We start from the raw sequence: 26,944 nt of genomic DNA on the forward strand, positions 1-26,944 counted from the left end.
CTCCAACTGGCTAAATGGCCTTTTCCAGCTCTCAACTGTTCACATGTACCTGGTGACCAGATATAGTGGATAGTCTTCAAACCTGGCCACAGGGGAGAAAAATTGCCCAATGCTGGGTTTGTTCTGTGTTAAAATTGATTTGAAGCACTGTGCTCAAGCAAATCACATGTATTCAGGGAGCTTGGACCAAAGTAACAATTGGATTTAGTTTCAGCCCTGATTATTAGGCTAAAATATAATAAGGGGTTTCATAAGCCAATAAAATTATTTAAACCATTCAGTAAAATCAAAGACACAAAGCACTACATTCACTTGCGGAGTCATTCGTTAATCCATGCATCTGTCATGCATGTTTTCTGTTTGCACAAACCACTGATTTCCTGGAGGTTGGCCAGACCAAGTTACTGAACGCAGCCATTGAGTGAGCCAAGTTAATATCCACACAATGGAAACAACAATCACTTCAATATTCCTGAATAATGACCATTTATGGAAGCTAGTTCAAGTTTCCTCAGCAACATCTCCTAGACAGTGCTTGAATGAGATCACCACCATTCAAACAGGATTTCATAGAAATGCATGAAAAGCAAAATAATCTGAAATTAATTAATTTGCAATCTGTGCATAGTTATACTCTCATTTTAGGTAGCCCAAAGGATCCTTGGCAGCCAGCAATTATCTCAGGGCTTGCTCTCAGGCTCGCACTTGAATAGCCATGTGGAACAGAGCGACATTGGCAGCTCTAAGGCTGTATCGATGGCTTTAAGAGAGGAGAAAACGGCCACAAAAAAAATCAAATCTTCTAAATGGATTTAAAAAGCAGCCCTGCTGTAGAAGTTGCCCCTTCTAATGGGGCTCTTAAACCAAGCAAACCATTTGCTTTGCCCAAGTAACCTAGTTAACCAAACAGATTTGGAAACATGCAAAAATTAGTCGGATACTAGCAAACAGTCCTTTAAAATAAAATTTCATATTTACAGACATACACCATTTTTGGGGAGGGGTTTAGTGGGAGGACTTGACATTTCACACTGCATCTGTGCTCTCTCCAGTAAAAGTGCTCATTGGTTTGGCCTCAGTAATACAAGAATGCTAATGGTAAAATGCTTCCTACCGAGCTACAATTTTGGTAATGCACTTACCGAGCTAGATCCAGCCGGTCAAGCTTCAGAGATATCTGTATCGACATGGCCATGCTACAGGGGTGTAAGGCATACAAATTAATTGGAACCATAACCGAGACGGGCACTCAATACAAGGAACACAAACCTACTGCGCAGAGACTTCAAGGTAAGGCAGGGAAATATTTTTTCAGTACACAATATTCCAATCCCCATCCCAAAAAACATGCTCACATCATTTTAATTTTCTACTCCTTTCACTATTTCAGTATCCAGACTGGGAAAGGCTGTAACAGTGATGAGCTATCATTTTAGAGTTAAGAGTGTTTCTAACCCCTCTGCCCTACTACCTCCCTCCCAAGTTTAAATAGAGTCTTCAGAAAATCTAGACTTTGCCACCTTCCTTACTTCTTCATTGTTCAATAGCAGTTTCTGCTCTGTGAAATACCTGGTGAGATCTTCTACAATAAAGGTGCTTTGTAAATGCATACTGTTCCAGCGTTATTTAAACATGAACAAAACGTATACTCATTGTAATACATCCATAATTAACAAACACCATTTGAAGAAAAGGTCCAGGTAACTGAAAGAAATACTGGACCCAGTGATTGATCGTGCAGTTAAACACAAGGTGAGAAAGTAAAAAAAAGAGTTGCTTATCTCAAATCTCAGCACAAGAGGATTTATTAATTGTAACCTGCTCAGTTAGAAGCTAGAAGCTTCTTCACAGGAAGGATACAAGGTAGTGTGAATGCTTGCACCTGAGCTCTTAATTGTCACTCCACACAATGTAAGAGCTTACAGAAATTACATATGCACCCATGAGAGTCATAGGCCACCAATTACACATCCATGCAGGTTCCTGGTGGTCACACCAGACTGTCCTCTTATAGTGTCACATTGAGACTGCTACCTAATGAGGCAATGCCAAGCTAAAATGATTTTGGGGGGTGGGGGAGGGTGGGAAATAAACAGAGGGATTGTGGGTGTGGTGGTTGGTGGGCTCAGGGAAGTACAAGTAAATGATCTAGGAAGACATGGATTGTTCTCTTGTCAGGGGAATGCCCTTTGGATGAAATATCAAACTCTGAGGTTGTCCTTTTTACGGCTCAGGTAGAGCATTAAAGAGCAAAAATAAAAACAAAAAACTGCGGTTGCTGGAAATCCAAAACTAAAACAGAATTACCTGGAAAAACCCAGCAGGTCTGGCAGCATCGGCGGAGAAGAAAAGAGTTGACGTTTCGAGTCCTCATGATCCTTCAACAGTTCTGAAGGGTCATGAGGACTCGAAACGTCAACTCTTTTCTTCTCCGCCGATGCTGCCAGACCTGCTGGGTTTTTCCAGGTAATTCTGTTTTTGTTTTGCATTAAAGAGCAAATTAAATGCTTGCTAATGTTATTATAACTTTACCTGGGGTAACTCAAAGTATATGAAGCCCAGATGGTTGACATACAGGTGACAAGTAGTGTCTGCACATTCCTACTCACCACTCCAGACTCTCCCCTTGGTGCAGTGTACGTAGCGCTGAATCGATGTTTTGCTCATGTAAATAGATCGAGGCTGCCATCAGCAAGAAGGTTGTGTTGTTAATGTCAACACTCTTTGCCATCTTCTTCTCCATTTCTGCTATGGTGGCATCTCTGTACAAGATGTGATATCATGAATCCTCCTTTTCTATACTAATACAAATTACTTTTAACACTAGTTTTATTGTCAAATGCTGGTTACTTTTGTTATGTATTAACTGCTGCTCTGAGCCAGGTTAGTTAATGTTAGCTAGGGCATTTCAATTGGTCTTACCAATGCTATCTAGAGTGTAGAAATGTCAGTCCATAGCAATCATGAATGACACGTACTGTAAAGCACATGGGCATCAGGTGATAATGGGATTGGGATGAGCTATGATATCCAAATGGATCAGCCTGCCAATTAGCACCAACACACCACATTAAAAATAACAGCCACTTGGACAAGTTACCAGAAGGTTACAAGGAATTGTAACCATAGCAAAGAATACTTGACCCATAGATAGCATCAAAACCAGGCATTGATCACACCCACAGAGAACATCCATACATGGTACATTCCAGCTGAAGTGGGATGCCTGTATGACTATTAGCGAAGCCACTTGCATTGAGGTTAACTGCAGTTGAGATCAGTTAAGTCAACACAAACCAGAAATAGAGCCTGAGTTCAAGGTCTCCACACTATTGTCCTAGATTAAATGCAAAATATATTATTGTTCCTTACCTTTGATCCTCACCGGACAAATACTTAGCAAACATTCTTACAGCTTGTAATTCAGGAGCAGCTCCCAGTTTGATATCATCCAGTACCACACCATATTTTCTCTAAGAAGAAAGATAAAACTAATAATAGTTTGTTTCTGATCAGCTAGGATTTCCATTTAAATTTCAGTAATTTTGGTTAAATTAAAAATGTTGAAAGCTCATTGAAACGCTACAGTGTATTTACCTGAGCATTAATTACCAACCCAATACATTGTACCTTACTAGATTTCTGGAATCATTTTGCATACAACTTTAATGCTAAACAGAACATACAGCCACCAGATTGCAAATGATTGTACACATTTAACAGGATAATCTGATTAAAAGCTAATTGTCTATCCAGGGCAAAGTGGAAAAAAATGCACAGTGCCAGTCAGCAGCTTTATTTAGATTCAATAGCAAGGCTCTGGTGAGTTCAAAGCATGTGAGAGGTTATCTATATTGGACCAAATATCGATCAGATCATTTTCTAAATGATAATATAGGAACTGTGGACGAGAAGAGAAATTTACAAGAACAAGTACAGAAAACACAAAACCTTCATGAAAAGTTTTTAAAAAAAATTTAAAAGGCTAATTTAATGTTGGTCTTCACCTCAAGAGGCCTGGAATACAAAGGAGTGGAAGTTATGTTACAGCTGTGCAGAGCTTTGATTAGATCTTATCTGGACTAATGCATTCAGTTCTGAGCATCACACCTCAGGAAGGATAGATTGGCCTTAGAAGTTGCGTAATTTAACAGCAGTGTGATTGACTCTTAAATGCCCTCTGAAATGGCCTAGCAAGCCACTCAGTTGTGTCAAACCACTATGAAGTTTAAAAGGAATGAAACCAGACAGACCACCTGGTATTGACCTAGGCACTGGAAACAACAACGGCAAACCCAGCCCTGTCGACCCTGTGAAGTCCTCCTCACTAACATTCAGGGTTTGTACCAAAATTGGAAAAGCTGTCCCATAAACTAGTCAAGCAACAGCCTGACATAGTCAAACTCATGAATCACATTTCACAAACAATGTCCAGGACACTACTATCACCATCCCTGAGTATGTTCTGTCCCACCAGCAGGACAGACCCACCAGAGGTGGCACCACGGTGGCGTACAGTCTGGAGGGAGTTGTTGTGGGAGCCCTCAATATCGACTCTGGAACCCATGAAGTCTCATGGCATCAGGTCAAACATGTGCAAGGAAATCTCCTGCTGGTTACCATGGACCATTGCCCCCCAATCCTCTCTCTGCTGATGAATCAGCACTCCATGTGGAACACCAATTGGAAGAAGCACTGAGGGTGGCAAGAGAATAGAATGCACTCTGGACGGGGGACATCAATGCCCATCACCAAGAGTGGCTCAGTAGCATCACTATTGATGAAACTGGCCCAGTCCAAGTGGACATAGCTGCTAGACTGGGTCTGCAGTAGGTAGAGGGGGAACTAACAAGGGGAAAAAACCTACTTGGCCTTGTCCTCACCAATCTACCTGTCACAGATGCATCTATCCATAACAGTTTTGGTAGGAGTGACCACCACACAGTCCTTGTGGAGCCGAAAACCCATCTTCACAATAAGGATGCCATCCATTGTGTTGTGTGGCACTACCACCATGCTAGGCAGGATAGATTCTGAACAGATCTAGCTGCTCAAAACTGGGTATCCATGAGGCACTGTGGGCCATGAATTATATTTGACCACAATCTGTAACCTCATGGCCCACCAAATTCCCCCAATCTACCATTACCAACAAGCCAGGGAATCAACATTGGTTCAAAGAAGAGTGGAGGGCATGCCAAGAGCAGGCCAGGCAATACCTAAAAATGAGGTGCCAACCTAATCATGCTACAGCAAAGGACTAACTGCATGACAAGCAACAGAGGAAGCATGCAATAAACAGAGCTAAGCAATACCACAGCCAATGAATCAGATCGAAGCTCTGCAGCCCTGCCACAGTCAGTTGTAAAGGGTTGTGGCCAATTCAACAACTGACAAGAGGATGAGACTCCACAAATATCCCCAATGATGGGGGAGTTCAGCACTTCAGTGCAAAAGACAAGGCTGAAGCATTTGCGAACATTCTCAGACAGAAGTGCCAGGTGGATGATCTATCTTGCCCTCCTCCTGAGGTCCTCAGCATCACAGGTGTCAGTCTTCAGCCAATTCAATTCATTCCACGTGATATGAAGAAACGGCTGAAGGCACTGGATACTGCAAAGGCTATGGACCCTGACAATATACCAGCAATAGTAATGAAAACTAGTGCTGCAGAACGAGCCGCACCCCTAGCCAAGCTGTTCCAGTACAGCTACAACACTGGATTCCACCCAGCAATGTGGAAAATTGCCCAGGTATGTCATGTCCACAAAAAGCAAAAGAAATTCAACCTGACCATCAGTCTACTCTTGATCATCAGCAAAGCGATGGAAGGTGTCATCAACAGTACGATCAAGCAGCACTTACACAGCAATAACCTGCTCACTGACACTCAGTTTGACTCCTCCAGGGCACTCAGTCCTGACCTCGTTACAGCACTGGTCCAAACATGGTCAAAAGAGCTGAACTCAAGAAGTGGGGTGAGAGTGACTGCCCTTGACATCAAGGCAGCATTTGACCGACTGTGACATCAAGGAGCCCTAGCAAAACTGAAGTCAATGGTAATCAGGGGGAAAACTCTTCAGTAGTTGGAGTCATATCTATCACAAAGGAAGGTGGTTGTGGTTGTTACAGGTTAATCATCTCAGCCTTGGGGCATCGCTGCAGGAGGTCTTCAGGGTAGTGCCCTAAGCCCAACCATCTTCAGATGCTTCATCAATGACCTTCCCTCCATCATGAGGTCAGGAGTTCGCTGATGATTGCACAATGTTCAGCACCATTCATGACCCCTCAGACACTGAAGCAGTCCATGCCCATATGCAGCAAGACCTGGACAATATTCAGGCTTGGGCTTATAAGTGGTAAGTAATATTCATGCCACACAAGTGCCAGACAATGACCATCTCTAACAAGAGAGAATCCAACCATCTCCCCTTGACATTCAATGGCTTTACTATAGCTGAATCCCCCAATATCAATATATTGGGGGTTACCATTGACCAGAAACTGAACAGGACCAGTTATATAAATACTGTGGCTGCAGGAGCAGGTCAGAGACTGGGAATTCTGTGGCGAGTAGCTCACCTCCTGACTCCCCCAGAGCCTGTCTACCAACTACAAGGCACAAGTCAGGAATGTGATGGAATACTCTGCGCTTGCCTGAATGAGTGCAGCTCCAACAACACTCAAGAAGCTTGACACCATCCAGAACAAAGAAACCTACTTGAATGGCACCCCACCCACCACCTTCAACATTCACTCCCTCCACCACTGACACACAGTGACACCACCTACAAGATGCACTCCAGCAACTCACCATAGCTCCTTCAACAGCACCTTCCAAACCCTCTAAAACCTAGAAGGACAAAGGCAGCAGACATGGGAACACCCCCACCTGGAAGTTCCCCTCCAAGCCACTCACCAGCCTGGCTTGGAACTATATCTCCATTCCTTCACTGTTGCTGGGTCAAAATCCTGGAACCCCCTTCTTAACAGCACTGTGGGTGCACCTACATCACAAGGACTGCAGCAGTTCAAGGATGCGGCTCACCACCACCATCTTCTCAAGGGCAATCAGTGATGGGTAATAAATGCTGGCCTAGCCAGCGATGGCCACATCCCATGAACGAATAAATAAAAGTTAATGCAGCACTGATTCACCAGGGTTATATCAAGAGATGAAAGGGTTAATTTGTGAGGAAAGAGTGCACAGGCTAGGCTTGTATTCCTTTGAATATATAAAATTATGTGATACTCTAAATGAGATGCATCGAAGGATTTAAAGATTTATGTTTCTATTTGTTAGGGTAGATAGAAACTATTTGCTCTCATGGGGGATTCTAGAATAATGGGCATAATCTTATTATATGGGCCATTCAGGGGAAATGACAGGAAGCACTTCTTCACATTATAGGTAACGGAAACAGTGAACCCCCCCCCCCCCCCCCCCCCCCGCCGTTGAGGCTGGAGTTCAAATCAAAATTTCAAAGCAAAGATTGATGGGCTATGTATGGCACAAGGGTGGGAAAATGGAGTTGAAGTGCAGATCAGCATCTTGTTGAATGGGGAACAGGCTTGAGGGGCTGAATGGCCTCTTCCTGTTTCTAGCTTGTTATCTGCAACTCAGAAGAGCCACATTTACACCAACAATCCCTTCATCAAGGAATATGAGGTAGTGTCAACTCTGACCTTCTTGTAAGGTTGACACTGGGTGCCTAGTCTCAGTGAATGGTTGAGAACTGCCCTCTGCTCTTTTTTATTCTTTCATGGGATGTGGGCATCACTAACAAGGCCAGCATTTCTTGCCTATCCCTTAATTACACTTGAACTGAGTGGCTTGCTACACCATTTCAGAGGACAGTTAAGAGTCAACCACATTGCTGCAGGTCTGGAGACACATGTAGTCTGTGGGTCTGGAATCACATGTAGGTAAGGACACATGTGCCCCTACAGCATATGAAATGCTACACCCTTGGAAATAAGTTAGGTGGTTAGGGAAAGGTTGAAAGTTAACACAGTATAACAGTTTATCCAGAACAATGAGAAAATATTGCTTCCATAAAGAACTTACTGTCCATACCTGTGCAATATAAGCTCTATAAAGAAAAACATCCCGTTCAACTTCTTTCTCTGGGCTGGTCAGCTGAAAGACAAACCAGTCTATTAGTAGTAGCACAAAAACAAACTGCAACAACAGATACTTGTAATATTTCACTCAGTTCTCCCAATGTTGACATTTGCCAGCAGGCTTTTACAACTGCTGAAATGCCTCCAGTACCTCACTTAAACAGCCAATTTCATAGATGATCCTGTATAGGAAGCACCATACAAACATACAAATTAGGAGTAGGCCCCTTGAGCCTGCTCCGCCATTCAATAAGATCAGGGCTGATCCGTTTTTAACCTCGACTCCACATTCCCACCTACCCTGATAACCTTTCAACTCCTTGCTTATCTACCTCTGCCTTAAAAATATTCACACACTCTGCTTCCACCGCATTCTGAGGAACAGAGTTCCTTAGATTCACTACCCTCAGAAATAATTTCTCCTTATCTGTCTTAAATGGGCCACCCCTTATTTTTTAAACAGTGACCCTTAGTTCTAGATTCTCCTACAAGAGTAAACATTTTTTCTACAACCATCCTGTCAAGACCCCTCAGGATCTTGTATGTTTCAATCAAGTCACCTCTTACTCTTCTGAACTCCACCAGATACAAGCCTAGCTTGTCCAACCTTCCCTCATAAGACAACCTGCCCATTCCAGGTATCGGTCTAGCAAACCTTCTCTGAACTGCTTCCAACGCATTTACACCCTTCCTTAAATAAGGAGACCAATACTGTACAAAGTACTTCAGAGGTGGTCTCACCATTGCCCTGTATAACTCAAACATAACCTCCCTATTTTTGAACTCAATGCTTCTCGCAATAAACAATAACATTCTATTAGCTTTCCTAATTACTTGCTGTACCTGCATACTAGGCTTTTGCCATTCATGCACTAGGATACCCAGACCCCTCTGCATCCTCTCACCATTTAGTAAATGTCGGCAGATTAACTGATCTTGAAGCACCAACCAAGCTTAAACCATTTCTCACCCGATTTCCCCAAAATTATACTTCCAGCAGGTTAGTGATCATCAGTGAGAGCCCGAGTTAGTTTTCCTCCCTCCTTATACTAGGCTTATTGTCCCAATGCCAATTCTGGTATTGATCAGCCAACTAGGCACACAAGCAAAACCTCTGAACTTCAGGTTACTCAGGCTTTATGCTACAAGAAATGGTGCCTTTATCTACAGAGCATCAGGCAACTGCAATTAAAAGTTTATATGTAGTGAAACATCTTACAAAGATAACCATACTTATAGAACAAATATCAGTTAATGAGTTTGTTGGAGTACATGTACCATAAATTAGAGGTTCTGCAACAAGTTAAGGGGAGGAAGTTCCAACAAAGGACAAAAATATAAAGTTGTTTCTATTTTGGGGTTTTATTTCTCTACATTTGCCATCTTAACAGTTAACTTACTTTTCTTGTGCTCATATGTGTTTGTGTTTCAGCATTTGTCACTTAAAAGATTGTCTGATATCATTTTTCAGTCATATTGTTCAGATCACTTATTCTCTCTTGTACTTATTATTATAAACATTTTCACTTGACAAGAGAAAATTAGATATTTGGGACTTTTCAAGGGAAGAAAGAATGCAACAAGGTACAGGGATTCAGGAAAGGAATTCTATGGTGCATGGACAGAGTCTGTCAGTGACGCTGAAGCACACAGCAGACCAGAGTTTACAAAGGGCTGAAGCAGGGTGGAACAAGATCATAGTGTGAGTTGCAAACGAGGACAAAAATTTGGAAGTCAGTGTACTGCTGCATGGTGAGCCAATGTAAACCAATCTGCATCGGTGAATTATCCATGGAAACAGTCATATAATTAAGTTGAATTTAAAAGGAACAAAATTTGCAAATGGTTAAAAAAAAAGAAACAGAACTAGGGCTTTTTTACCCTCTCTCTTAGATAGATTAATACAACTGCTCCGATTTCTTTCTGTATGTTTAATAGTTTTGAAGAATGCAATGTATATTTAAAAAATAAACAATGGGCAAAAGGAATAATTACAAATCAATGATTTCTCCGGTGTTCATTAAGTTTAAATGCCATGACAGTATATCCCAAGTCATTTACAACGTTATCCTCCACGTTCAGATTACATTCTTAAATTTGTTTTTGGGTAATTCATCCTTTGTGTATGTTCACTGACAGCAGCTGCACTCCTGTACCTCAAATGGAAGTAGAAAGCACAGCACTCTCACTCCTGTCCTTTTCTATGAGTGGGAACACTAGCTAATATTTTCCCAATTTTCTTCTTTCAGGGTTGCTAAGGCTAATTGCAGTGCACCATTAGAAAATTAGTTCAGATTAATTAATGCAGCAGAGATCAAGGTTTAAATTAGATTTCACAGAATCAGAGAAACTTAGTGCAGGAGGCCATTTGTCCCATCGAGTCTGCACTGGCTCTCTGAAAGAGCATTCTACCTAGTCCCACTCCCCTGCCTTATCCCTGTAATCTTGTGCGGTCTTTCTTTTCAGACAGTAATCCAATTCCCTTTTGAATACCTTGATTGAACCTGCCTTCACCACCCTCTCAGGAAGTTCATTCCAGACTCAGCCTCCTTCTGGGTGAAAATATTTTTCCTCACCTCACCTATACTCCTCTTGCCAATTATTTCTAGTTCTTGATGCTCTCGAGTGGGAACAGTTTCTCACTATTTACCCTGTTCATACCTCTCAAAATCTTCAATATGTCAATCAAGTCTCTTCTCAGCCTTCTTTTCTCCAAGGAAAACAGTCCCAGCTTCTCCAATCTATCCTCATAGCTACAGTTCTTTACCCTTGGAATCATTCTTGTGAATCTCTTCTGTACTCTCTCCAATGCCTTTACATCCTTCCTCAAGTATGGCGCCCAGAACTAGACGCCGTACTCCGTACGAGACTTAATATACAAGTTCATCATGACCTCCTTACTCTTGTACTCAGTGCCCCTATTAATAAAGCCTAAAAAACCATATGCTTTATTAACTGCTTCAACATGCACTGCCATCTTCAATGACTTATGTACATGTATATCGAGTTCCCTCTGTTCCTGCACGTCCTCTAGAGGTTCTCCCTTTACACTACCACAAAATGAATCACCTCTCACTTCTCTGCATTGAACTTCATCTGCCAGTTGTTTATCCAATCCACCAACATGTCGATGCGCTTTTGAAGTTCAAGGCTATCCTCATCACAGCTGACGTTTCCAAACTTCATATCATCTGCAAATTTTGAAATCATGCCCTGAACACCAGAATCTAGGTCATTAATGTATATCAGGAAGAGCAAGAGTCCCAACACTGACCCCTGGGAAACTGCATTACAAACCTTCCTCCAATCTGAAAAGCAGCCATTTATCATTAGTCTGTTTCCTGTCGCTCAGCCAATTTCTTATCCAAGTGCCTTCTTTCCCTTTTATTCCATGAGCTAGAATTTTGTTCACAAGTCTAATGTGTGGCACTGTATCAAATGCCTTTTGAAAATCCTTATACACATCAACAGTATTGCCCTTATCAACCTTCTATGTTACCTGCTCAAAAAACTTCAGCAAGTTAGTAAAACATGATTTTCCCTTAATGAATCCATGCTGGCTTTCCTTAATTATCCGAAACTTGTCTAAGTGGCTACTGATTTTGTCTCAAACTATAGTTTCCAGAAATATCCCTACCACTGAAGTCAAACCCACTCGTCTGTAGTTGCCGGCTTTATCCTTGCACCCCTTCTTGAACAAGGGTGTAACATTCACAATTCTCCAGTCCTCTGGCACCACCCATGTCTAAGGAAGACTGGAAGATTATCATTAGTGCCTCTGCAATTTCAATTCTCACTTCCCTCAGCACCCTTGGATGCATCTCATCCGGCCGTGGTGTTCCAATAGTTGTTTAGAAGTGAAGACTGAAACCAAGACAGACTCCTTCAGACAGTTTTATTGCTTGTGTTTCAGGTGTATTTCAGTCCATTGTGGGATTTTACTTGGAGCTGGTACACATACCACTTTTGTCCCTTCTGACACGGCGTGCTTGGCCAGTTCCCCAGGCAGCAGCAGGCGGTCTGGATCTCCTGGGAGCTGATGGTGCTGCGCTTGTTGTAATAGGCTAGGCAGGAATTCTTACCCGCGATGCGCTCAAAAATATCGTTCACGAACAAGTTCACGATGCTCACGGCCTGGGAGGAGATGCCAGTGCCGAGTGAACCTGCTTCATCACTTTGTAGATGTAAATGGAGTAACCTTCCTTCCTCGACCTTCGCCGCTTCTTCCCGCCCTCTGCTACCGGTTTTGTTTTTAAGGCTTTCTTGGCTCCCATCTCGGGTGCTGGTTTCTTCTCACCAACCATATTCAGTTTACTCTCCAGTAAGAGAACTAGTCTCAGCTGTTATCCATTTTATAAAACCAAATGGGTACTTAGTTAAACAAACTAATAATTAGCAACTGAACTTCTTTGATTGTTTCCTTCTCGAACAGATTCCCGTCTTCTTAAAAAGAAACTAACCCTCAAGTTTATAGAATTACACAAAAAAAGGTAATAACATCAAATTTTTTCTCATTCAGTAAACTGACCTTATTTCCCTTTTTTTAAAAACACATGTATAGATATGTCCATACAAAAAAAAGCATTTTTTTCTTAAAGAAAAAGGCATCCTTCTTTGAGGGTCTCTAGTAACTTCTTGGAGCTCACTCTTCTTTTGGTGAAGCAGTCAGATAATTGGTAGCTGCTATCAATCCATTTGATCTTGGCAATCTCATTCTGTTTTAAGTTTGCAATATCAATTTGCAATCTCTTCTTGTTAATGCACTTCGAAGAGTGAACATTTTCCCAAAGTGATTTATTATCTAGAAGATATTCAATAGGTAACGGTCTTGAATACTCTTTTCTATTCAAAACTTCTGCCAGTATCTTTGATATAAAGAATGCTATATCTACCGCCTCAAGGGTGAGAGTCTCTGCTGCTAACATGCTTTTTACAACTGGTATCTTTTTAGATTCCCATGCCAAAGGTCAGCATTTGCTGTTTTCCCCTCCGAGAATTATTATAAATCCTTCCGCACTTGAAAATCCATCACATAGATTTGCATAAGACGCATCACTGAACACAATCAGTTTCATTTTTCTAACATCACCCAAAGATGGGAATTTCAAAACACACTGCTCCATTTTTAATTTTGTCAATGTTATGTTTGCCCGGATGATTTCTTCAACCTTGGGATCGTTCATTTTAGTGCTCAATTCCAAAACGTCAAAACTAATGTCTGGTCTTGCCAACTAAGTTGCCCAAATAGACTTGAGTTCTTCTTTTTCTGTTTCAGAAGCCACCGTATCTTTCTGGGAGGTCCTATGATGGCTAATTGTAATGGGATTGATGTTCTCGAAGTAGGATTGCTGAGGTAAAAGGACGCGTGATTGCTCTGCCTGATTTCCAATCCAATGTACTTAAACGCACCCAAAGCTTTACTTCCAATTTTAAAACTCCATTTTGAGCCCATTAATGACAACTGTTTCAAATTCGTTACTACCATCCCACAAAAAAATCACCCACATACATCATTAAGATGCCCGCAAGTTTCCCTCCATGGTGTCAATTAAACATTGCCGGGTCTGCTTCCAGCTGGAGACAGCCCAACTTTAACAAAACTGACCTCGTGAGAAATACCAAACTCTGGAGGCATCATTTAAACTGTATACACATTTATTTAGCTTCCAGAGAGTCCCTTCTGCGTTTGGCGCCTCTTTTGGTAGATGGAGAAAAACTCCCCTTTGAAGTTGGTGTCCCTGCAAAAAAGCAGCTTTAATATCAATCGACTTACATTCCCAAGCATTGGGGCTAATAGAGCTAAAAAGATCTGCAGCACAGCTTTCACTGCCGTAGGTGAATCTACTCTGACATCCCGGTCACCCAATTTTTCTTCAAACCCTCATGCCGCTAGCCTGGGTTTAGCTTTGAAAGTTCCATCAGGAAGCACCATTTTTGTGCATATCCATCTATGAGACAGAGCTGGTTGTCTCCTATGTGGCACCTGTGTATACCCCAAATTCTTTCCCAACTATGTAGTTCTTGCTGTTTAACATCCTTTATTAACTTAGCGTCTAAATTGTTTGAAGCTACTAAGACTTCTCAATCACATGGGCCTCTGTTCCTTGTTGTGTTACCAGTCTGTACCATATTCCTTCACCTTGTTAAATTATGCCCTCTATCCTGCCTTCTTTCATGCTCCAGATTGTTACTATTTGATCTCCTTCTCCCATTTTTGTCTCCCATATTCAACGGTTCGTGATCTCTTCCTACAGGCATGCTCTCTCCCTGACCCACTGTCTGAACTAAAACTGTGTTTCCATGCCTTCCATTTTTGTACTTCATGTTTCCAATCTATAGGCCTAACTTCCTGTCCTTTATCTCGTACATTTAACCAGTTTTTATATTTTCCAGTGGCCTTCCCTGCTCTACCTACAATCATTGCATCCCTCCATTGACTGGCCCCTTCTGGCAAGCATGTAACTTTAGAGTCAGCTTTCAGCAGTTGTCCTCTGGGACAAATTGCCTCATCTTGCTCATCTAAATTACTCTCTCCGTCTTCAGATACCCTGTCAACTTCAGCTACCTGGTCCCCACAATCATGCAACATATGGCGCTGAGAAGTACATGGTTCCTCGTCCCTTTCCGGGTCCACAAATGTGTAGTCTGCACCAACTAACCTTGATGAGTGTACCTGAATATTCTGGCTCCCATGCTGTAAAATGACTGTTTTACCATCTTTACCAACAATCTTACCCAGGCCTTTCCACTCATTAAGTCCTTCTCTTTTATAGTACATCGGGTCTCCCTGATTGAAAATAGTTTTCAATGGATGTACATTGTATCTTAGAGCTCGCCAAATTCTTTATGAAACTTCGGCTTTAAGGAAAGCTCTTCTACCCGCGTGTAGTGCAATTAAATGCTCCGAAAAGATAGATCCAATCATAGTTCCCTCCCAAACTGGGGGATGATCATTCAGGGCTGAAGGAATTTTTGGGTATCTACCAAAAACCAACTGATATGGATTATAGCCCTCAACCATCTGCAGTGAATTCTTGACATGGACAGCCCATGCTAGAGCTGATGTTAATTTACAGCTTGGTCTACCCACCAATAGTTTACAAAGCATCTCATCGATAACCACATGATTCCTTTCACACATTCCGCTACTAAAGGGGCTTTCAGCTGCGGTATTCATAACTATTATATTCATGTTTTCACACATATCCCGGAATTCGTTGTTAGCAAATTCATCCCCATTATCAGTGAGGAATTTCGCTGGCGGTCCCAATCCAGTCCCTATCCACTTCTCCATTACCTGATCCACAATTATTTTCTTTTCTTTACTGTACATGGTTGTCGACTGGCTAAACCTTGGTGCCAAATCTATGAAATGTAAAATAAAAATGTTCTTTTCTTTATCCCACATCTTTAAATCCGTTGCCACAAATTAATTGAAATCCCTCACTAAAGGTAGGTCACTATCAGCCATGATAGTGTCCTTCTGAATTTCTTACACATATCACAACGATCGCTTATCTCCTCTAAGTTTAGGGTACTCTCCATGCCTTATTCCTGCAACCCTGAGCAAAATTTTTAATCTTTGCGAAGAAAGGTGGGCAAACTACCGATGCAATTTTAACACAATTTGCTTTTTGTCTTCCAAATTCCTATCCCCAACGCTAATAACACTTCTTTAATCTCCTCAGAAGAAAAGTTAGGTTTCATTAATGGAATACACTAGTGTCCAGATTGCATAAATTGTAAATCCACAGGTTTTCCATGTCCCGCTTCATTTACGCTTTCTTCATCGATGGTCTGCTAAACAGTAATGGTATTTTGCTAGACACTACATCTGTGCTGATGAAATGATTGACTCCAGCTATCTTACAGGGATCTTTTTAAAGAGTTTAGGGTATCATCTCCAAAGCTAAAACTGGTGGAACTCTCAAATTCTTTAACCTTATTCTGGTCCTTGTCATTTAAGTCGTCCAGGTAGCATTTTAACCAGTCTATTCCACAGGCTGTAGACGTGCATCTGCTATCTAGCACCGCACAGTTGAAAGACTCTGCCACCAGGACATTCATCGCCGGGCTGAACTTCTTGTAACTAATACAACGCCCTCTCTTTGGTCAATATCTCCATCTTCTTCTTCTGAGTCTTCTATCTCATGTTTAACTTCGAACACCTTATTATATTGTTTACGACAGTTCATTGCATAATGGTAATTTGAATTGCATCTAAAGCACCGATTGACCACACCTTGGGCATTTCTGGGGTTCATTCTTTTGTCATAAATCCCTAATTCTTTTCTCCTGCCTTAATTGTCCAAAGTGTTGCTGTCCCCATTATTTCTAGTTACAAATCACCTTTTCTACTGATGCCTGCATCCTATTTCTAAATGATCTAATAATGCTTCCAAACCTTCATCTGTGTCCAAATGCTCAGGCTCCAACTCTGAAAATACTTTCATTACCATACAAAAGCAAAATAAGACGTAAGTGCCAAGGCCATTCCCTGTTTTTTTTCCTTTGGCAAGGACGTAAACTGATGCACAGTTACTTCATTCTTCCATTGCTCATTAGGTTCACTCTCAAAAAACATAGGTGGGTAATCATACCCCGAAACTTGACATTTTGATTCAGCCATTCTCCTTTTTTTGAGTCAATCCAAACCACTCTGCTCTTAAAGTTAACTCCAAATACAGTTTTTTGCCCAAAGAAAGCTTAGTTCCCAATCTTGTACTTACAAGCAGCAATCATTCTCTGCTACCTGTTAAGTTCCAATAGTTGTTTAGAAATGATGACCGAAACCAAGGCAAACTCTTTCAGACAGAGTTTTATTGCTTGTCATAAACTCTCCAAGAGAACTAGTCTCTGCTGTTAACCCTTTTATACAACCAAATGTGTACTTGGTTAAACAACCTAATAACAGTTAATCTTTCACTGTTTCCTTTCCTAACATCTGGTACCTTATCTATTTCAAGTAAAGCTAGCCTTTCCGCCACCACCTTCTCAGTTGTAAATTCTTCTAGTGTACCAGTTAGCTCCTCTCTCATCTCAGCTTGGGTAACGTCTTCTTCCTTTGCAAAGACAGATGCAAAGTGCTCGTTTAATACCTCCGCTATTTCGCCTGCCTCCACGTGCAAGTCCCCTTTTTATCCCTAATTGGCCCAACTCTTTCTTTTAACACCCTTTTATTATGTATATGCTTACAGAAGACCTTGGGATTCCCTTTTATGTTAACTGCCAGTATCTTTTTATGCTCTCTCTTTGTTTTTCTTATTAGTTTTTTCACTTCCCCTCTGGTCCTTCTATCTTCAGCCTGATTCCCCATTGTATTTTCTACCTGACATCTGTTGTATGCACACGGTCAGTGAGGGGAGACTTCGGCCTGAGTGAGACAGAGACCGAGTGAGCATAATTGGGAATTTAGTTCAAAGTGGGAATCCAGTGCATAGGGGGAAAGAGATGCTTTAGGTAAGGTTTACTCCAAGAAGAAAAATGTGCTGAGTGGAGGGTGGGAGGAGAGGAGGTGTTTTTCTCTTTTTCAGCCTCCAGCATATGATTTCTGCTTTGGTGCAGCAGAAGGAGCCAGTAAATCAGTAACTGGTATTGTTAGAAACTGTAAGTTTTATCAGTATTGTAAAGTTTACTGGCAGTGGCAAAACCTATTGGGAGGTGGAGGCTTTATTAATTATAAATTAATTAGCAATTATTAATTAACACGTTGGAGATGGCAGGGCAGGTGATGGCTGCGATTGCAGGATATGGGAGCTTCTGGGTACCGGTGTGATCCAGGAAAAACACATCTGCAGTAAGTGTTTGCAGCTGCAGGAACTTCGGCTTAAAGTTATTGAGCTAGAGGCTGAGATGCAGACACTGCGGTACTTCAGGGAGGGGGAAAGTTATCTGGATACTTCATTCCAGAAGGTGGTCACACCACTTAGGGTGGGTCTTCTGATTTGGTCAGTGGTCAGGGACAGGAGGGTGTGACTGCAAGTGAGGCAGGTTAAGGGGACCTAGAGGGCAGGAGTCTTGGCTTTTGCAATTGTCCAATAAGTCTGAGGTTTTTATCAGCTTGTTTAGATGAGAGTGGGGGCTGCAGGGTGGATGAGCTGGCTGGCCATGGCATCGTGATATAGGAAGCCATTCAAGCAGCGGGGGTAACAAGGGATGTAGTGGTAGTCAGGGACAGTATAATCAGAGGGATTGACACTGTTTTCTGCAGCAAAGACCGTGAGTCCGGGCAGTGTGTTGCCTGCCCAGCGCCAGGGTTTGGGATATCAGCTCAGGGCCGGAGAGGAACTTGCAGTGGGAGGGGGAAGGACCCAGTCGTCGTGGTCCCATGTAGCTACCAATGACTTAGGCAGGACAAAGGAGGACGTTCTGCATAGTCAGTATGAAGAGTTTGGCGCCAAATTAAGAAGTAGAACTCAAAGGTCGTAATCTCTGAATTATTACTTGAGCCACGTAATTTGGCATAGGACAAATCAGATTAGGGAGATGAATGTGTGGATCAAAGACTTGTATGGAAGAAGTGGATTCCAGTGTGTGGAGCACTGGCACCAGTACTGCGGAAAGTGGAATCTGTACCATTACAATGGTCTACATCTGAACCGCTTTGGGACTGGAGGGTTTTAAGCTAAGTACAGGGGGCAAGGGATCAAACTGGGGAGATGTGGTAAACCAAAGAGTAGAGACAGGACAAAAGAGAAAGATATTATTACAGGTAATGAAAAATAGGCAGGGGCAGGAAGAGATACAGAGTACAAATCTAACAGTAAATCAACAGATGAGACTAGGGGTTATAAAAAGAATAAGAGGATAAAATTAAAGGTCCTGTAGCTGAATGCATGAAGCATTTGAAACAAAACAGATGAACTGAGAGCGTACATAGAAATAAATAAGTACGCTTTGATTGCCATTGCAGAGACATGGCTGCAGGGGGATTGGATTGGGACCTGAATGTTGAAGGGTACAGGATATTTAGGAAGGACAGGAGTAAGGAAAAGGTGGAAGGGTGGCTCTGTTAGTTAATGATGGTATTAGCATAACAGCGAGGCATGACCTAAATTCAGGAAACCAGGATGTGGAAAAAGCTTGGGAAGAGATGAGAAATGGTGATGGCAAGAAGTCACTTGTGGAAGCCATGTGCAGGCCCCCTAATAGTAAACACATTGTAGGGTGGAGCACAGAGGAAGAAATAATGTAAGCTTTTCAGAAAGACACGGCAACAATCATGGGAGATTTTAATCTACATTAGACTGGATGGGCAAAGGTTGTGCAGATGTGGGCTTCACAGAATGTTTTTGGGATAGTTTCTTAGAACAGCATGTCTGGAGCCAACCAAAGTAGGCTATACTAGATCTGGTATTGTGCAGCAGGCTGCAATTTATTAACGATCCCAGAGTGAAGGTGCCTCTAGGTAGCAGCGACTATAATATAATTGAATTTTACATTCAGTTTGAGGGAGAGAGGAATGGGACCGAGACCACGTTTTTAAACTTAAATAAGGTCAATTATGAGGGCATGAAAACAGAGCTCGCTACAGTGAATTGACAAATTAGGTTAAGGAATAGGTCAATAGAGATGCAGTGGCAAACATTTAAGGGAATATTTCAGAATACACAAAATAGATACATTCCAACGAGTAAGAAAAAGTTGAAGGGAAGGCATGGTTAACTAGAAAGGTTAAAAATAGTATCAACTTTAAAGAAAAAGCATATGTTTGTGCAAAGTCAGGTGGAAGGTCAGAAGATTGGGCAGAAAGTAAGAAACAGGAAAGGCTGACTAAAAGATTAATAAGGAGGGAAAAATTAGAGTACAAGAGAAAGTTAGCCAGAAATATAAAAACAGATAGTAAGAATTTCTATAAAGATTTAAAAAAGAAATGAGTTAACAAAGTAAGCATTAGTCCTTTAGAAAGTGAGTCTGGATAATTGGGGTAATGGAAAACAAGGAGCTGGCAGATGAATTGAACAAGTATTTTGCATCAGTTTTCGCTATAAAGGATACAAGTAACTTCCAAGAAGCAGCTATAAATCAGGAAATGGAAGGGTGTGGGGAAAATTACAATCACCAGAGAAGTAGTACTGAGTACATTGTTGGAGCTGCGGGCTGACAAGTGGCCAGGTCCTGATGGACTTCATCCTAGGGTCTTAAAAAAAGTGGCTAGTGAGATAGTTGATGCATTGGTTTTAATTTTCCAAAACTCCCTAGATTCAGGAAGGTCCCATTGCATTGGAAGACAGCAAATGTAACTCCACTATTCAAAAGAGGAGGGAGACAGAAGTGGGGAACTACAGGTCAGTTAGCTTAACATCTGTCATAGGGAAAATGTTAGAAGCTATTATGAAAGAAGTTATGGCAGGGCACTTGGATAAGTTCAAGGTAATCAGGCAGAGTCAACACGGTTTTGTGAAAGGGAAATCATGTATAACCAACTTTTTGGAGTTCTTTGAGGAAGTATCAAGTGTAGATAAAGGGGAACCAGTGGGTGTACTGTACTTAGATTTCCAGAAGGCATTTGATAAAGTGCCACATTAAAGGATACTGCATAAAATAAAAGCTCATGGTATAGGGGGTAACATTGGCATGGATAGAAGATTGGCTGGCTAACAGGAAGCAGAGGGTAGGCATAAATGGATCTTTTTCAGGTTGGCAAGATGTAATGAGTAGTGTGCCACAGGGATCAGTGCTGGGTCCTCAAATGTTTACAATATATATAAATTACTTGGATGAAGGGGTGGTTGCCAAATTTGCTGATGACACCAAGGTAGTAGAAAAGTAAGTTGTGAACACAACATAAGGAGGGCTACAAAAAGATATAGATAGGCTAAGTGAGTGGGCAAAGATCTGGCAAATGGAGTATAATGTGGGAAAATGTGAAACTGTCCATTTTGGCAGGAAGAATAAAAGGGAAGCATATTACCTAAATGGTGAGAGATTGCAGAGCGCAGATGCAGAGGGATCTGGGTGTCCTGGTGCAGGAATTGCAAAAGGCTAGTATGCAAATACAGCAAGTAATTAGGAAAGCTAAAAGAATGTTATAATTTATTGTGAGGGGAATTGAAGCAGGGAGGTTATGCTTCAGCTATACAGAGCGCTAGTGAGACCACATCTGGAGTACTGTGTACAGTATTAGTCACCTTATTTAAGGAAGGATGTAAATGCATTGGAAGCAGTTCAGAGGAGACTTACCAAGCTAATACCTGGAATGGGCAGGTTGTCTCCTGAGGAAAGGTTGGACAGGCTAGGCTTCTATCTGCTGAAGTTTAAAAGACTAAGAGGTGACTTGATTAAAACATAAGATCCTGAGGTTGATGATCAGCCTCGATCTGGTGCAACTGCCTCACAAGGTTGAATGGTCTTCTCCTGCTCCTATTTCCTACGTTCCTATCTACAATAGTGGTGACCCCACGATGCATTTAGGTTGAAGATGTTTGGAAGCACATCAGCCTCATCATACGCTGACCTTTGCTATAAGTTGAGGATTATGAAGACCATGAACCCTCCTCCTCCCTATCCTTTACCATCCAGTGACGTCGCACTACTGGGATAGAGAAATCCAAAGATTCACTATTATCTGAATGAAGTTCCTCCTCACCTCAGTCTTGAATGGCCTGTCCCTTATTCTGAGACCGTGCCCCTGGTTCTAGATTCACCAGCCAGGAGAAACATCTTATCTACACCTGGCATAAAAGTGATTGTTGGAGCCCAAACATTTGCAGCCTTAGGATATCGTTGCAGGAAGTCATCAGAGACCCCCACTGATTTATTGATTGTGGAATTGTAGGACCTGCTAAGAGGAAAAGCTCCTTAACACAGGACAAAGCACTTGATCAGCATCCCACTACCACCTTAAAACATTCATTCCCTCCACCACTGGTGCACAATGGCAGTAATGTTTACCATCTACAAGATGCAACCATAGAACTCTTACAGCACAGGAGGGAGCCATTCCGCCCTACGTGCATACGCTGTCTCGCCAAATGTGCAATGCATGTAGTGCCATTCCCCAGTAATCCTGCAGTTGCTCATTTTCAGATAACATTTTCCAATTCCTTCTTGCAAAGGCAGGGGAAGCATGGGAACATAACCTGTTTTAATTGTTTATTGAGGGAAGTGGGCATCGCTGGCTAGGCCAGCATTTATTGCCCATCCCTAATTGCCATGTTCAGAAGGCATTTAAGAGCCAACCACATTGCTGTGGGTCTGGAGTCACATGGTAAGGACAGATAATCTCCCTCCCTACAGGACATTAGTGAACCAGATGGGTTTTTATGACAATGGTTTCGTGGCCATCATCCAGATTTTTATTGAATTCAAATTTCACCATTCGCTGTGGTGGGATTCGAGCCCGGGTCCCCAGAGAATTACCCTGGATCTTCTGGAATACCAGTACAGTGACAATACTACAATGTCACCACCTTCCCCACAAGTATTGCCCATAAACCTTGATTCCTTTTTCAAACCAAAATCTGTCTAACTCAGTCTTGAATATATTAAATGACCCAGTCTCTACTGCACACTGGGGAACAGAATTCTGCAGGTCTACTATGAGAGAAGAAATTCCTCCTTACCCCATCTTAAAAGGGAGACTCCTTATTTTGAAGCTGTGCCTCTTAGTTCTAAATTCCTCCACGAAGGGAAACACCCCCCCCCACCCCCAACATCTACGCTGTCAAGCCCCCTCTGAATTTATATGTTTCGATAAGATCATCTTTCATTCTTTTAAACTCCAAAGGGTATAGGTCAAACCTCAACGTTTCCTCGGGAGGCATCAGTCCAGGAATCAGTTGAGTGAAGATTTTCTAAACTGCTTCTAATGCAAGTGTGTCCCTCCATAATAAGGTGACCCAAAACTGCGCACAGTACCTTAGTTGTGGTCTCACCAATGACCCGTGCAGTTATAGTAAAATTTCTCTACTTTTATATTTCATCCCCCTTGCAATAAAGGCTAATGTGTGGTTCACCTTTCCAGTTGCTTGCTGTACCTGCACACTGACTTTCTGTGATTCACATACAACTCACGCACTTCTTCAAAACAGCTCCATGGGGCATTTTACGTCCACCAGAGAGCAGACAGGGCCTCGGTTTAATGTCTCATCTGAATGATGGCCCCTCCAACCATGCGGCGCTCCCACAGTGCTGACCCTCCGACAGCGCGACGCTCCCTCAGTGCTGACCCTCCAATAGCACAGTGCTCCCTCAGTGCTGACCCTCTGACAGTGCGGTGCCCCCTCAGTGCTGACCCCTCTGACAGTGCTGCGCTCCCTCAGTACTGACCTTCTGACAGTGCGGCGCTCCCTTAGTACTCACCCTCCAACAGTGCGGTGCTCCCTCAGTACTGACCCTCTGACAGCGCAGTGCTCCCTTAGTACTGACCCTCCGACAGTGTGGTGCTCCCTCAGTGCTGACCCTCTGACAGTGCAGTGCTCCCTCAGTACTGACCCTCTGACAGTGTGGTGCTCCCTCAGTGCTGACCCTCTGACAGTGCGGTGCTCCCTCAGTACTGACCCTCTGACAGCGCAGTGCTCCCTCAGTACTGACCCTCTGACAGCGCAGTGCTCCCTCAGTACTGACCCTCTGACAGCGCGGTGCTCCGTCAGTACTGACCCTCTGACAGCACGGTGCTCCCTCAGTACTGACCCTCTGATAGCACGGTGCTCCCTTAATACTGACCTTCCGACAGTGCGGTGCCCCCTCAGTACTGACCCTCCGACAGTGCGGTGCCCCCTCAGTACTGACCCTCTGACAGTGCGGTGCCCCCTCAGTACTGGCCCTCTGACAGTGCGGTGCCCCCTCAGTACTGGCCCTCCAACAGCACGGTGCTCCCTCAGTACTGACCATCCGACAGCGCGGCGCTCCCTCAGTACTGACCCTCTGACAGTGCGGCGCTCCCTCAGTACTGACCCTCTGACAGTGCGGTGCCCCCTCAGTACTGACCCTCTGACAGTGCGGTGCCCTCTCAGTACTGACCCTCTGACAGCGCAGTGCTCCCTCAGTACTGACCCTCTGACAGCACGGTGCTCCCTTACTACTGACCCTCCGAAAGTGCGGTGCCCCCTCAGTACTGACCCTCTGACAGTGCGGTGCCCCCTCAGTGCTGACCCTCTGACAGTGCAGCTCTCCCTCAGCACTGACCCTCTGACAGCACGGTGCTCCCTCAGTACTGACCCTCTGACAGTGCGGTGCCCCCCCAGTGCTGACCCTCTGACAGTGCAGCACTCCCTCAGCACTGACCCTCGGACAGCACGGTGCTCCCTCAGTGCTGACCCTCTGACAGTGCGGTGCCCCCTCAGTGCTGACCCTCTGACAGTGCGGTACCCCCTCAGTGCTGACCCTCTGACAGTGCGGTGCCCCCTCAGCACTGACCCTCTGACAGTGTGGTGCCCCCTCAGTACTGACCCTCTGACAGTGCAGCACTCCCTCAGCACTGACCCTCTGACAGCACGGTGCCCCCCTCAGTGCTGACCCTCTGACAGTGCGGCGCTCCCTCAGTACTGACCCTCTGACAGTGCGGCGCTCCCTCAGTACTGACCCTCTGACAGTGCGGTGCTCCCTCAGTACTGACGCTCTGACAGTGCAGTGCCCCCTCACTGGGAGCGTTAGCCTGGATTTTTGTGCTCAGGCTGAGGGGTGGGACTTGAACCTTCTGCCAGCCCCTGAACCAGGACTGATAACCGGTGCCTGTCCGTCCCCACAGCCGCCCTGAGAGGTGCCCAGATCCTAGTGCCGCCGCTGAACGAAGGGCCAGGCACCCATCATCGATTTAAAATAAACCACAAGTAAACAGGCCCCGAATCCTCCCCCGTGGCCTCACCTTGATCTTCTGCGCCTCGTTGATACACTGCTGGTAGCTGCCGATGTAGAAACTGTTCCTAACATCGAACAACTGGTCTCCCTCCCCCTGCTGCTGCATGGCCGCCATCTTGCTCATCACCGCGCAGGCGCAGACACGTGGCGCCGGAAGTCCCGGGGCACGAGCGGTCGCCTCACTGCGCATGCGTGGGCGGTGCAGCAGCATTGTAAACATGAATCATACAAAATGTTCATGTCGGCATTAATAATTCATTTTATCTCGGTGATTAAAATAACGATAATGCAATTCCCACTAAGTTGTTGTCATTGCATATTAGATAGGCTATTAAAACAGAATATTATATCGAGTATAAAAATACAGAATATTGAAATAATTATGCAATTCCATACGTTTTTAATTGCATATTATATGGACTAATACATTACATGAATATAAAATACAGAATATTAAAGTTAATTTAATTGCCTATTTTAAAATACAGAAATTTCATGTTTGTTAAAATGCATTTTGTCTCAACTAAAATGGAATATAGAATATAGAATATTTAAATAATGTGTTTCTTGTTAAGTTTGTCATGAAATCCATTGATCTGTGTGTCCCGGGTGCTAAATTCACAGTCTGTGGAGATTGTCGCAGACAAAGGGACAGAAACAGGTCCCAGTTAAGTTAAGTTAAAGAAAGAACTGTGGGGAACAAACTTTAAGTAAAAAGGGCCATTGGAGCATAGGTACCCCTTTGGAGCAGTGATGTTCTTCTTGGCACAACTGTGGATTTGGAAGTGTGCTTGTGAGCTGGCGTTATGTGTATTCGGGAATCCAGGGAGAAGGAATCTCGGAAGGCGAAATTGAAACCCTGTGAGGTGGGCCATTGTAAAAGCCATCTGAGTGGGAGCGATTTTTGAAGAGAATTCCAAGGAGATCTTCAAAGGTGAAGCTGGGGATCCCTCGTGAGACAGAGTTTCAACAAGACTGCTTACTGACGTCGGGGTAGGTTCTTGAGAAATCATTGGACTCTGTCTTGGTTGCATCTGTCATTTACTTTGTCCTGTGGTGTGTTCAATCACAGTTCATCTGTACATTCACATGTACCTCATACCTATCCTGAATGTTAGAGTATAAGATACATAATTGTAAATTGTTTAATCTTTATGAACTTGTATAGTAAATACAAGTATACCGTATATGTTTTTGTTTGTTCAAAACCCGTGGAATCGTGGCTTTATTCCAAAAGCAGGTGTCCTGAATCTCAACCTTTATCTACTTTAAACAAAATGTTATTGGTCCTTAATCGGATCTCCCTCCACATCCCAGGGTCTGGCTAAGGACCATAACATTAGGTGGGGTCTTTTGCAGGATCTTGAATGCACAGACAAATACGACTGCTGATACTTGCTGATATTAAGATTTATAACATTTCTATGGTGAATTTTACTATACTGATTGAAAGGCAGAATGGTTTTGTCAATTGTTAAGACTTTTATGGGGAGGGAAGATTTATCCCTGAGTGACTTGCAACAATTAACCAAGGCTAGGTTAATCACATTAGCAGAAAAAGTTAGAGTTAGAATTAAAAGCAAGGGCTAAGAAAGTAGAAATAATTGAGGAACTAGTACAACATCTGGGATTGAATGAAGCAAAAGTGAATCCAGGTAGCAATTTAATTGAAGTAGCTAGAATTCAGTTGCAGATGAAACAACTTGAGATGGAAAAAGAAAGAAAAAAATTTGAATCAGAAATAGAAACAGAAAGAACAAAAGAAATAGAAATGAAAGTTTGAATTAGAAAGAGAAAGGAAAATGTGAAAGCTTGAGCTCGACTTTCAAAGGGAGAAAGAAATCAGTCAGCATGAACTGGCTAGAGAAAAGCTTAGAGTATGGAGTGAAAGCAAATCTAGTAGTTCAGATGAGGAATCAAGTCCCATTCTGAGCTTTGATATGACAAAAAGAATCTTCGTCTATTGCCTAAATTCACTGAAGACGAGGTTGAGAGATATTTTATCTCATTTGAAAAGGTA

The 26,944-nt window shown here is 43.0% G+C and overlaps 1 protein-coding gene across 1 annotated transcript in view; it reads right to left on the minus strand.

Moving 5' to 3' along the window:
* cope (COPI coat complex subunit epsilon) overlaps positions 1 to 25,080 on the minus strand; it is a 34,325-nt gene extending 9,245 nt beyond the window's left edge. The window contains exons 1-5 of the mRNA XM_041205417.1: positions 24,932 to 25,080; positions 8,078 to 8,140; positions 3,373 to 3,473; positions 2,610 to 2,762; positions 1,143 to 1,196 (exon numbers count right to left, since the gene is read on the minus strand). Of these exons, the coding sequence (XP_041061351.1) occupies positions 1,143 to 1,196; positions 2,610 to 2,762; positions 3,373 to 3,473; positions 8,078 to 8,140; positions 24,932 to 25,048 (488 nt within the window). The 5' untranslated portion in view covers positions 25,049 to 25,080. The remainder of the gene's footprint in view (positions 1 to 1,142; positions 1,197 to 2,609; positions 2,763 to 3,372; positions 3,474 to 8,077; positions 8,141 to 24,931) is intronic.
* Positions 25,081 to 26,944: the final 1,864 nt, after the last annotated feature.

This window comes from Carcharodon carcharias, chromosome 14 (genome assembly GCF_017639515.1).
Source record: "Carcharodon carcharias isolate sCarCar2 chromosome 14, sCarCar2.pri, whole genome shotgun sequence".
Taxonomy (NCBI): domain Eukaryota; kingdom Metazoa; phylum Chordata; class Chondrichthyes; order Lamniformes; family Lamnidae; genus Carcharodon; species Carcharodon carcharias.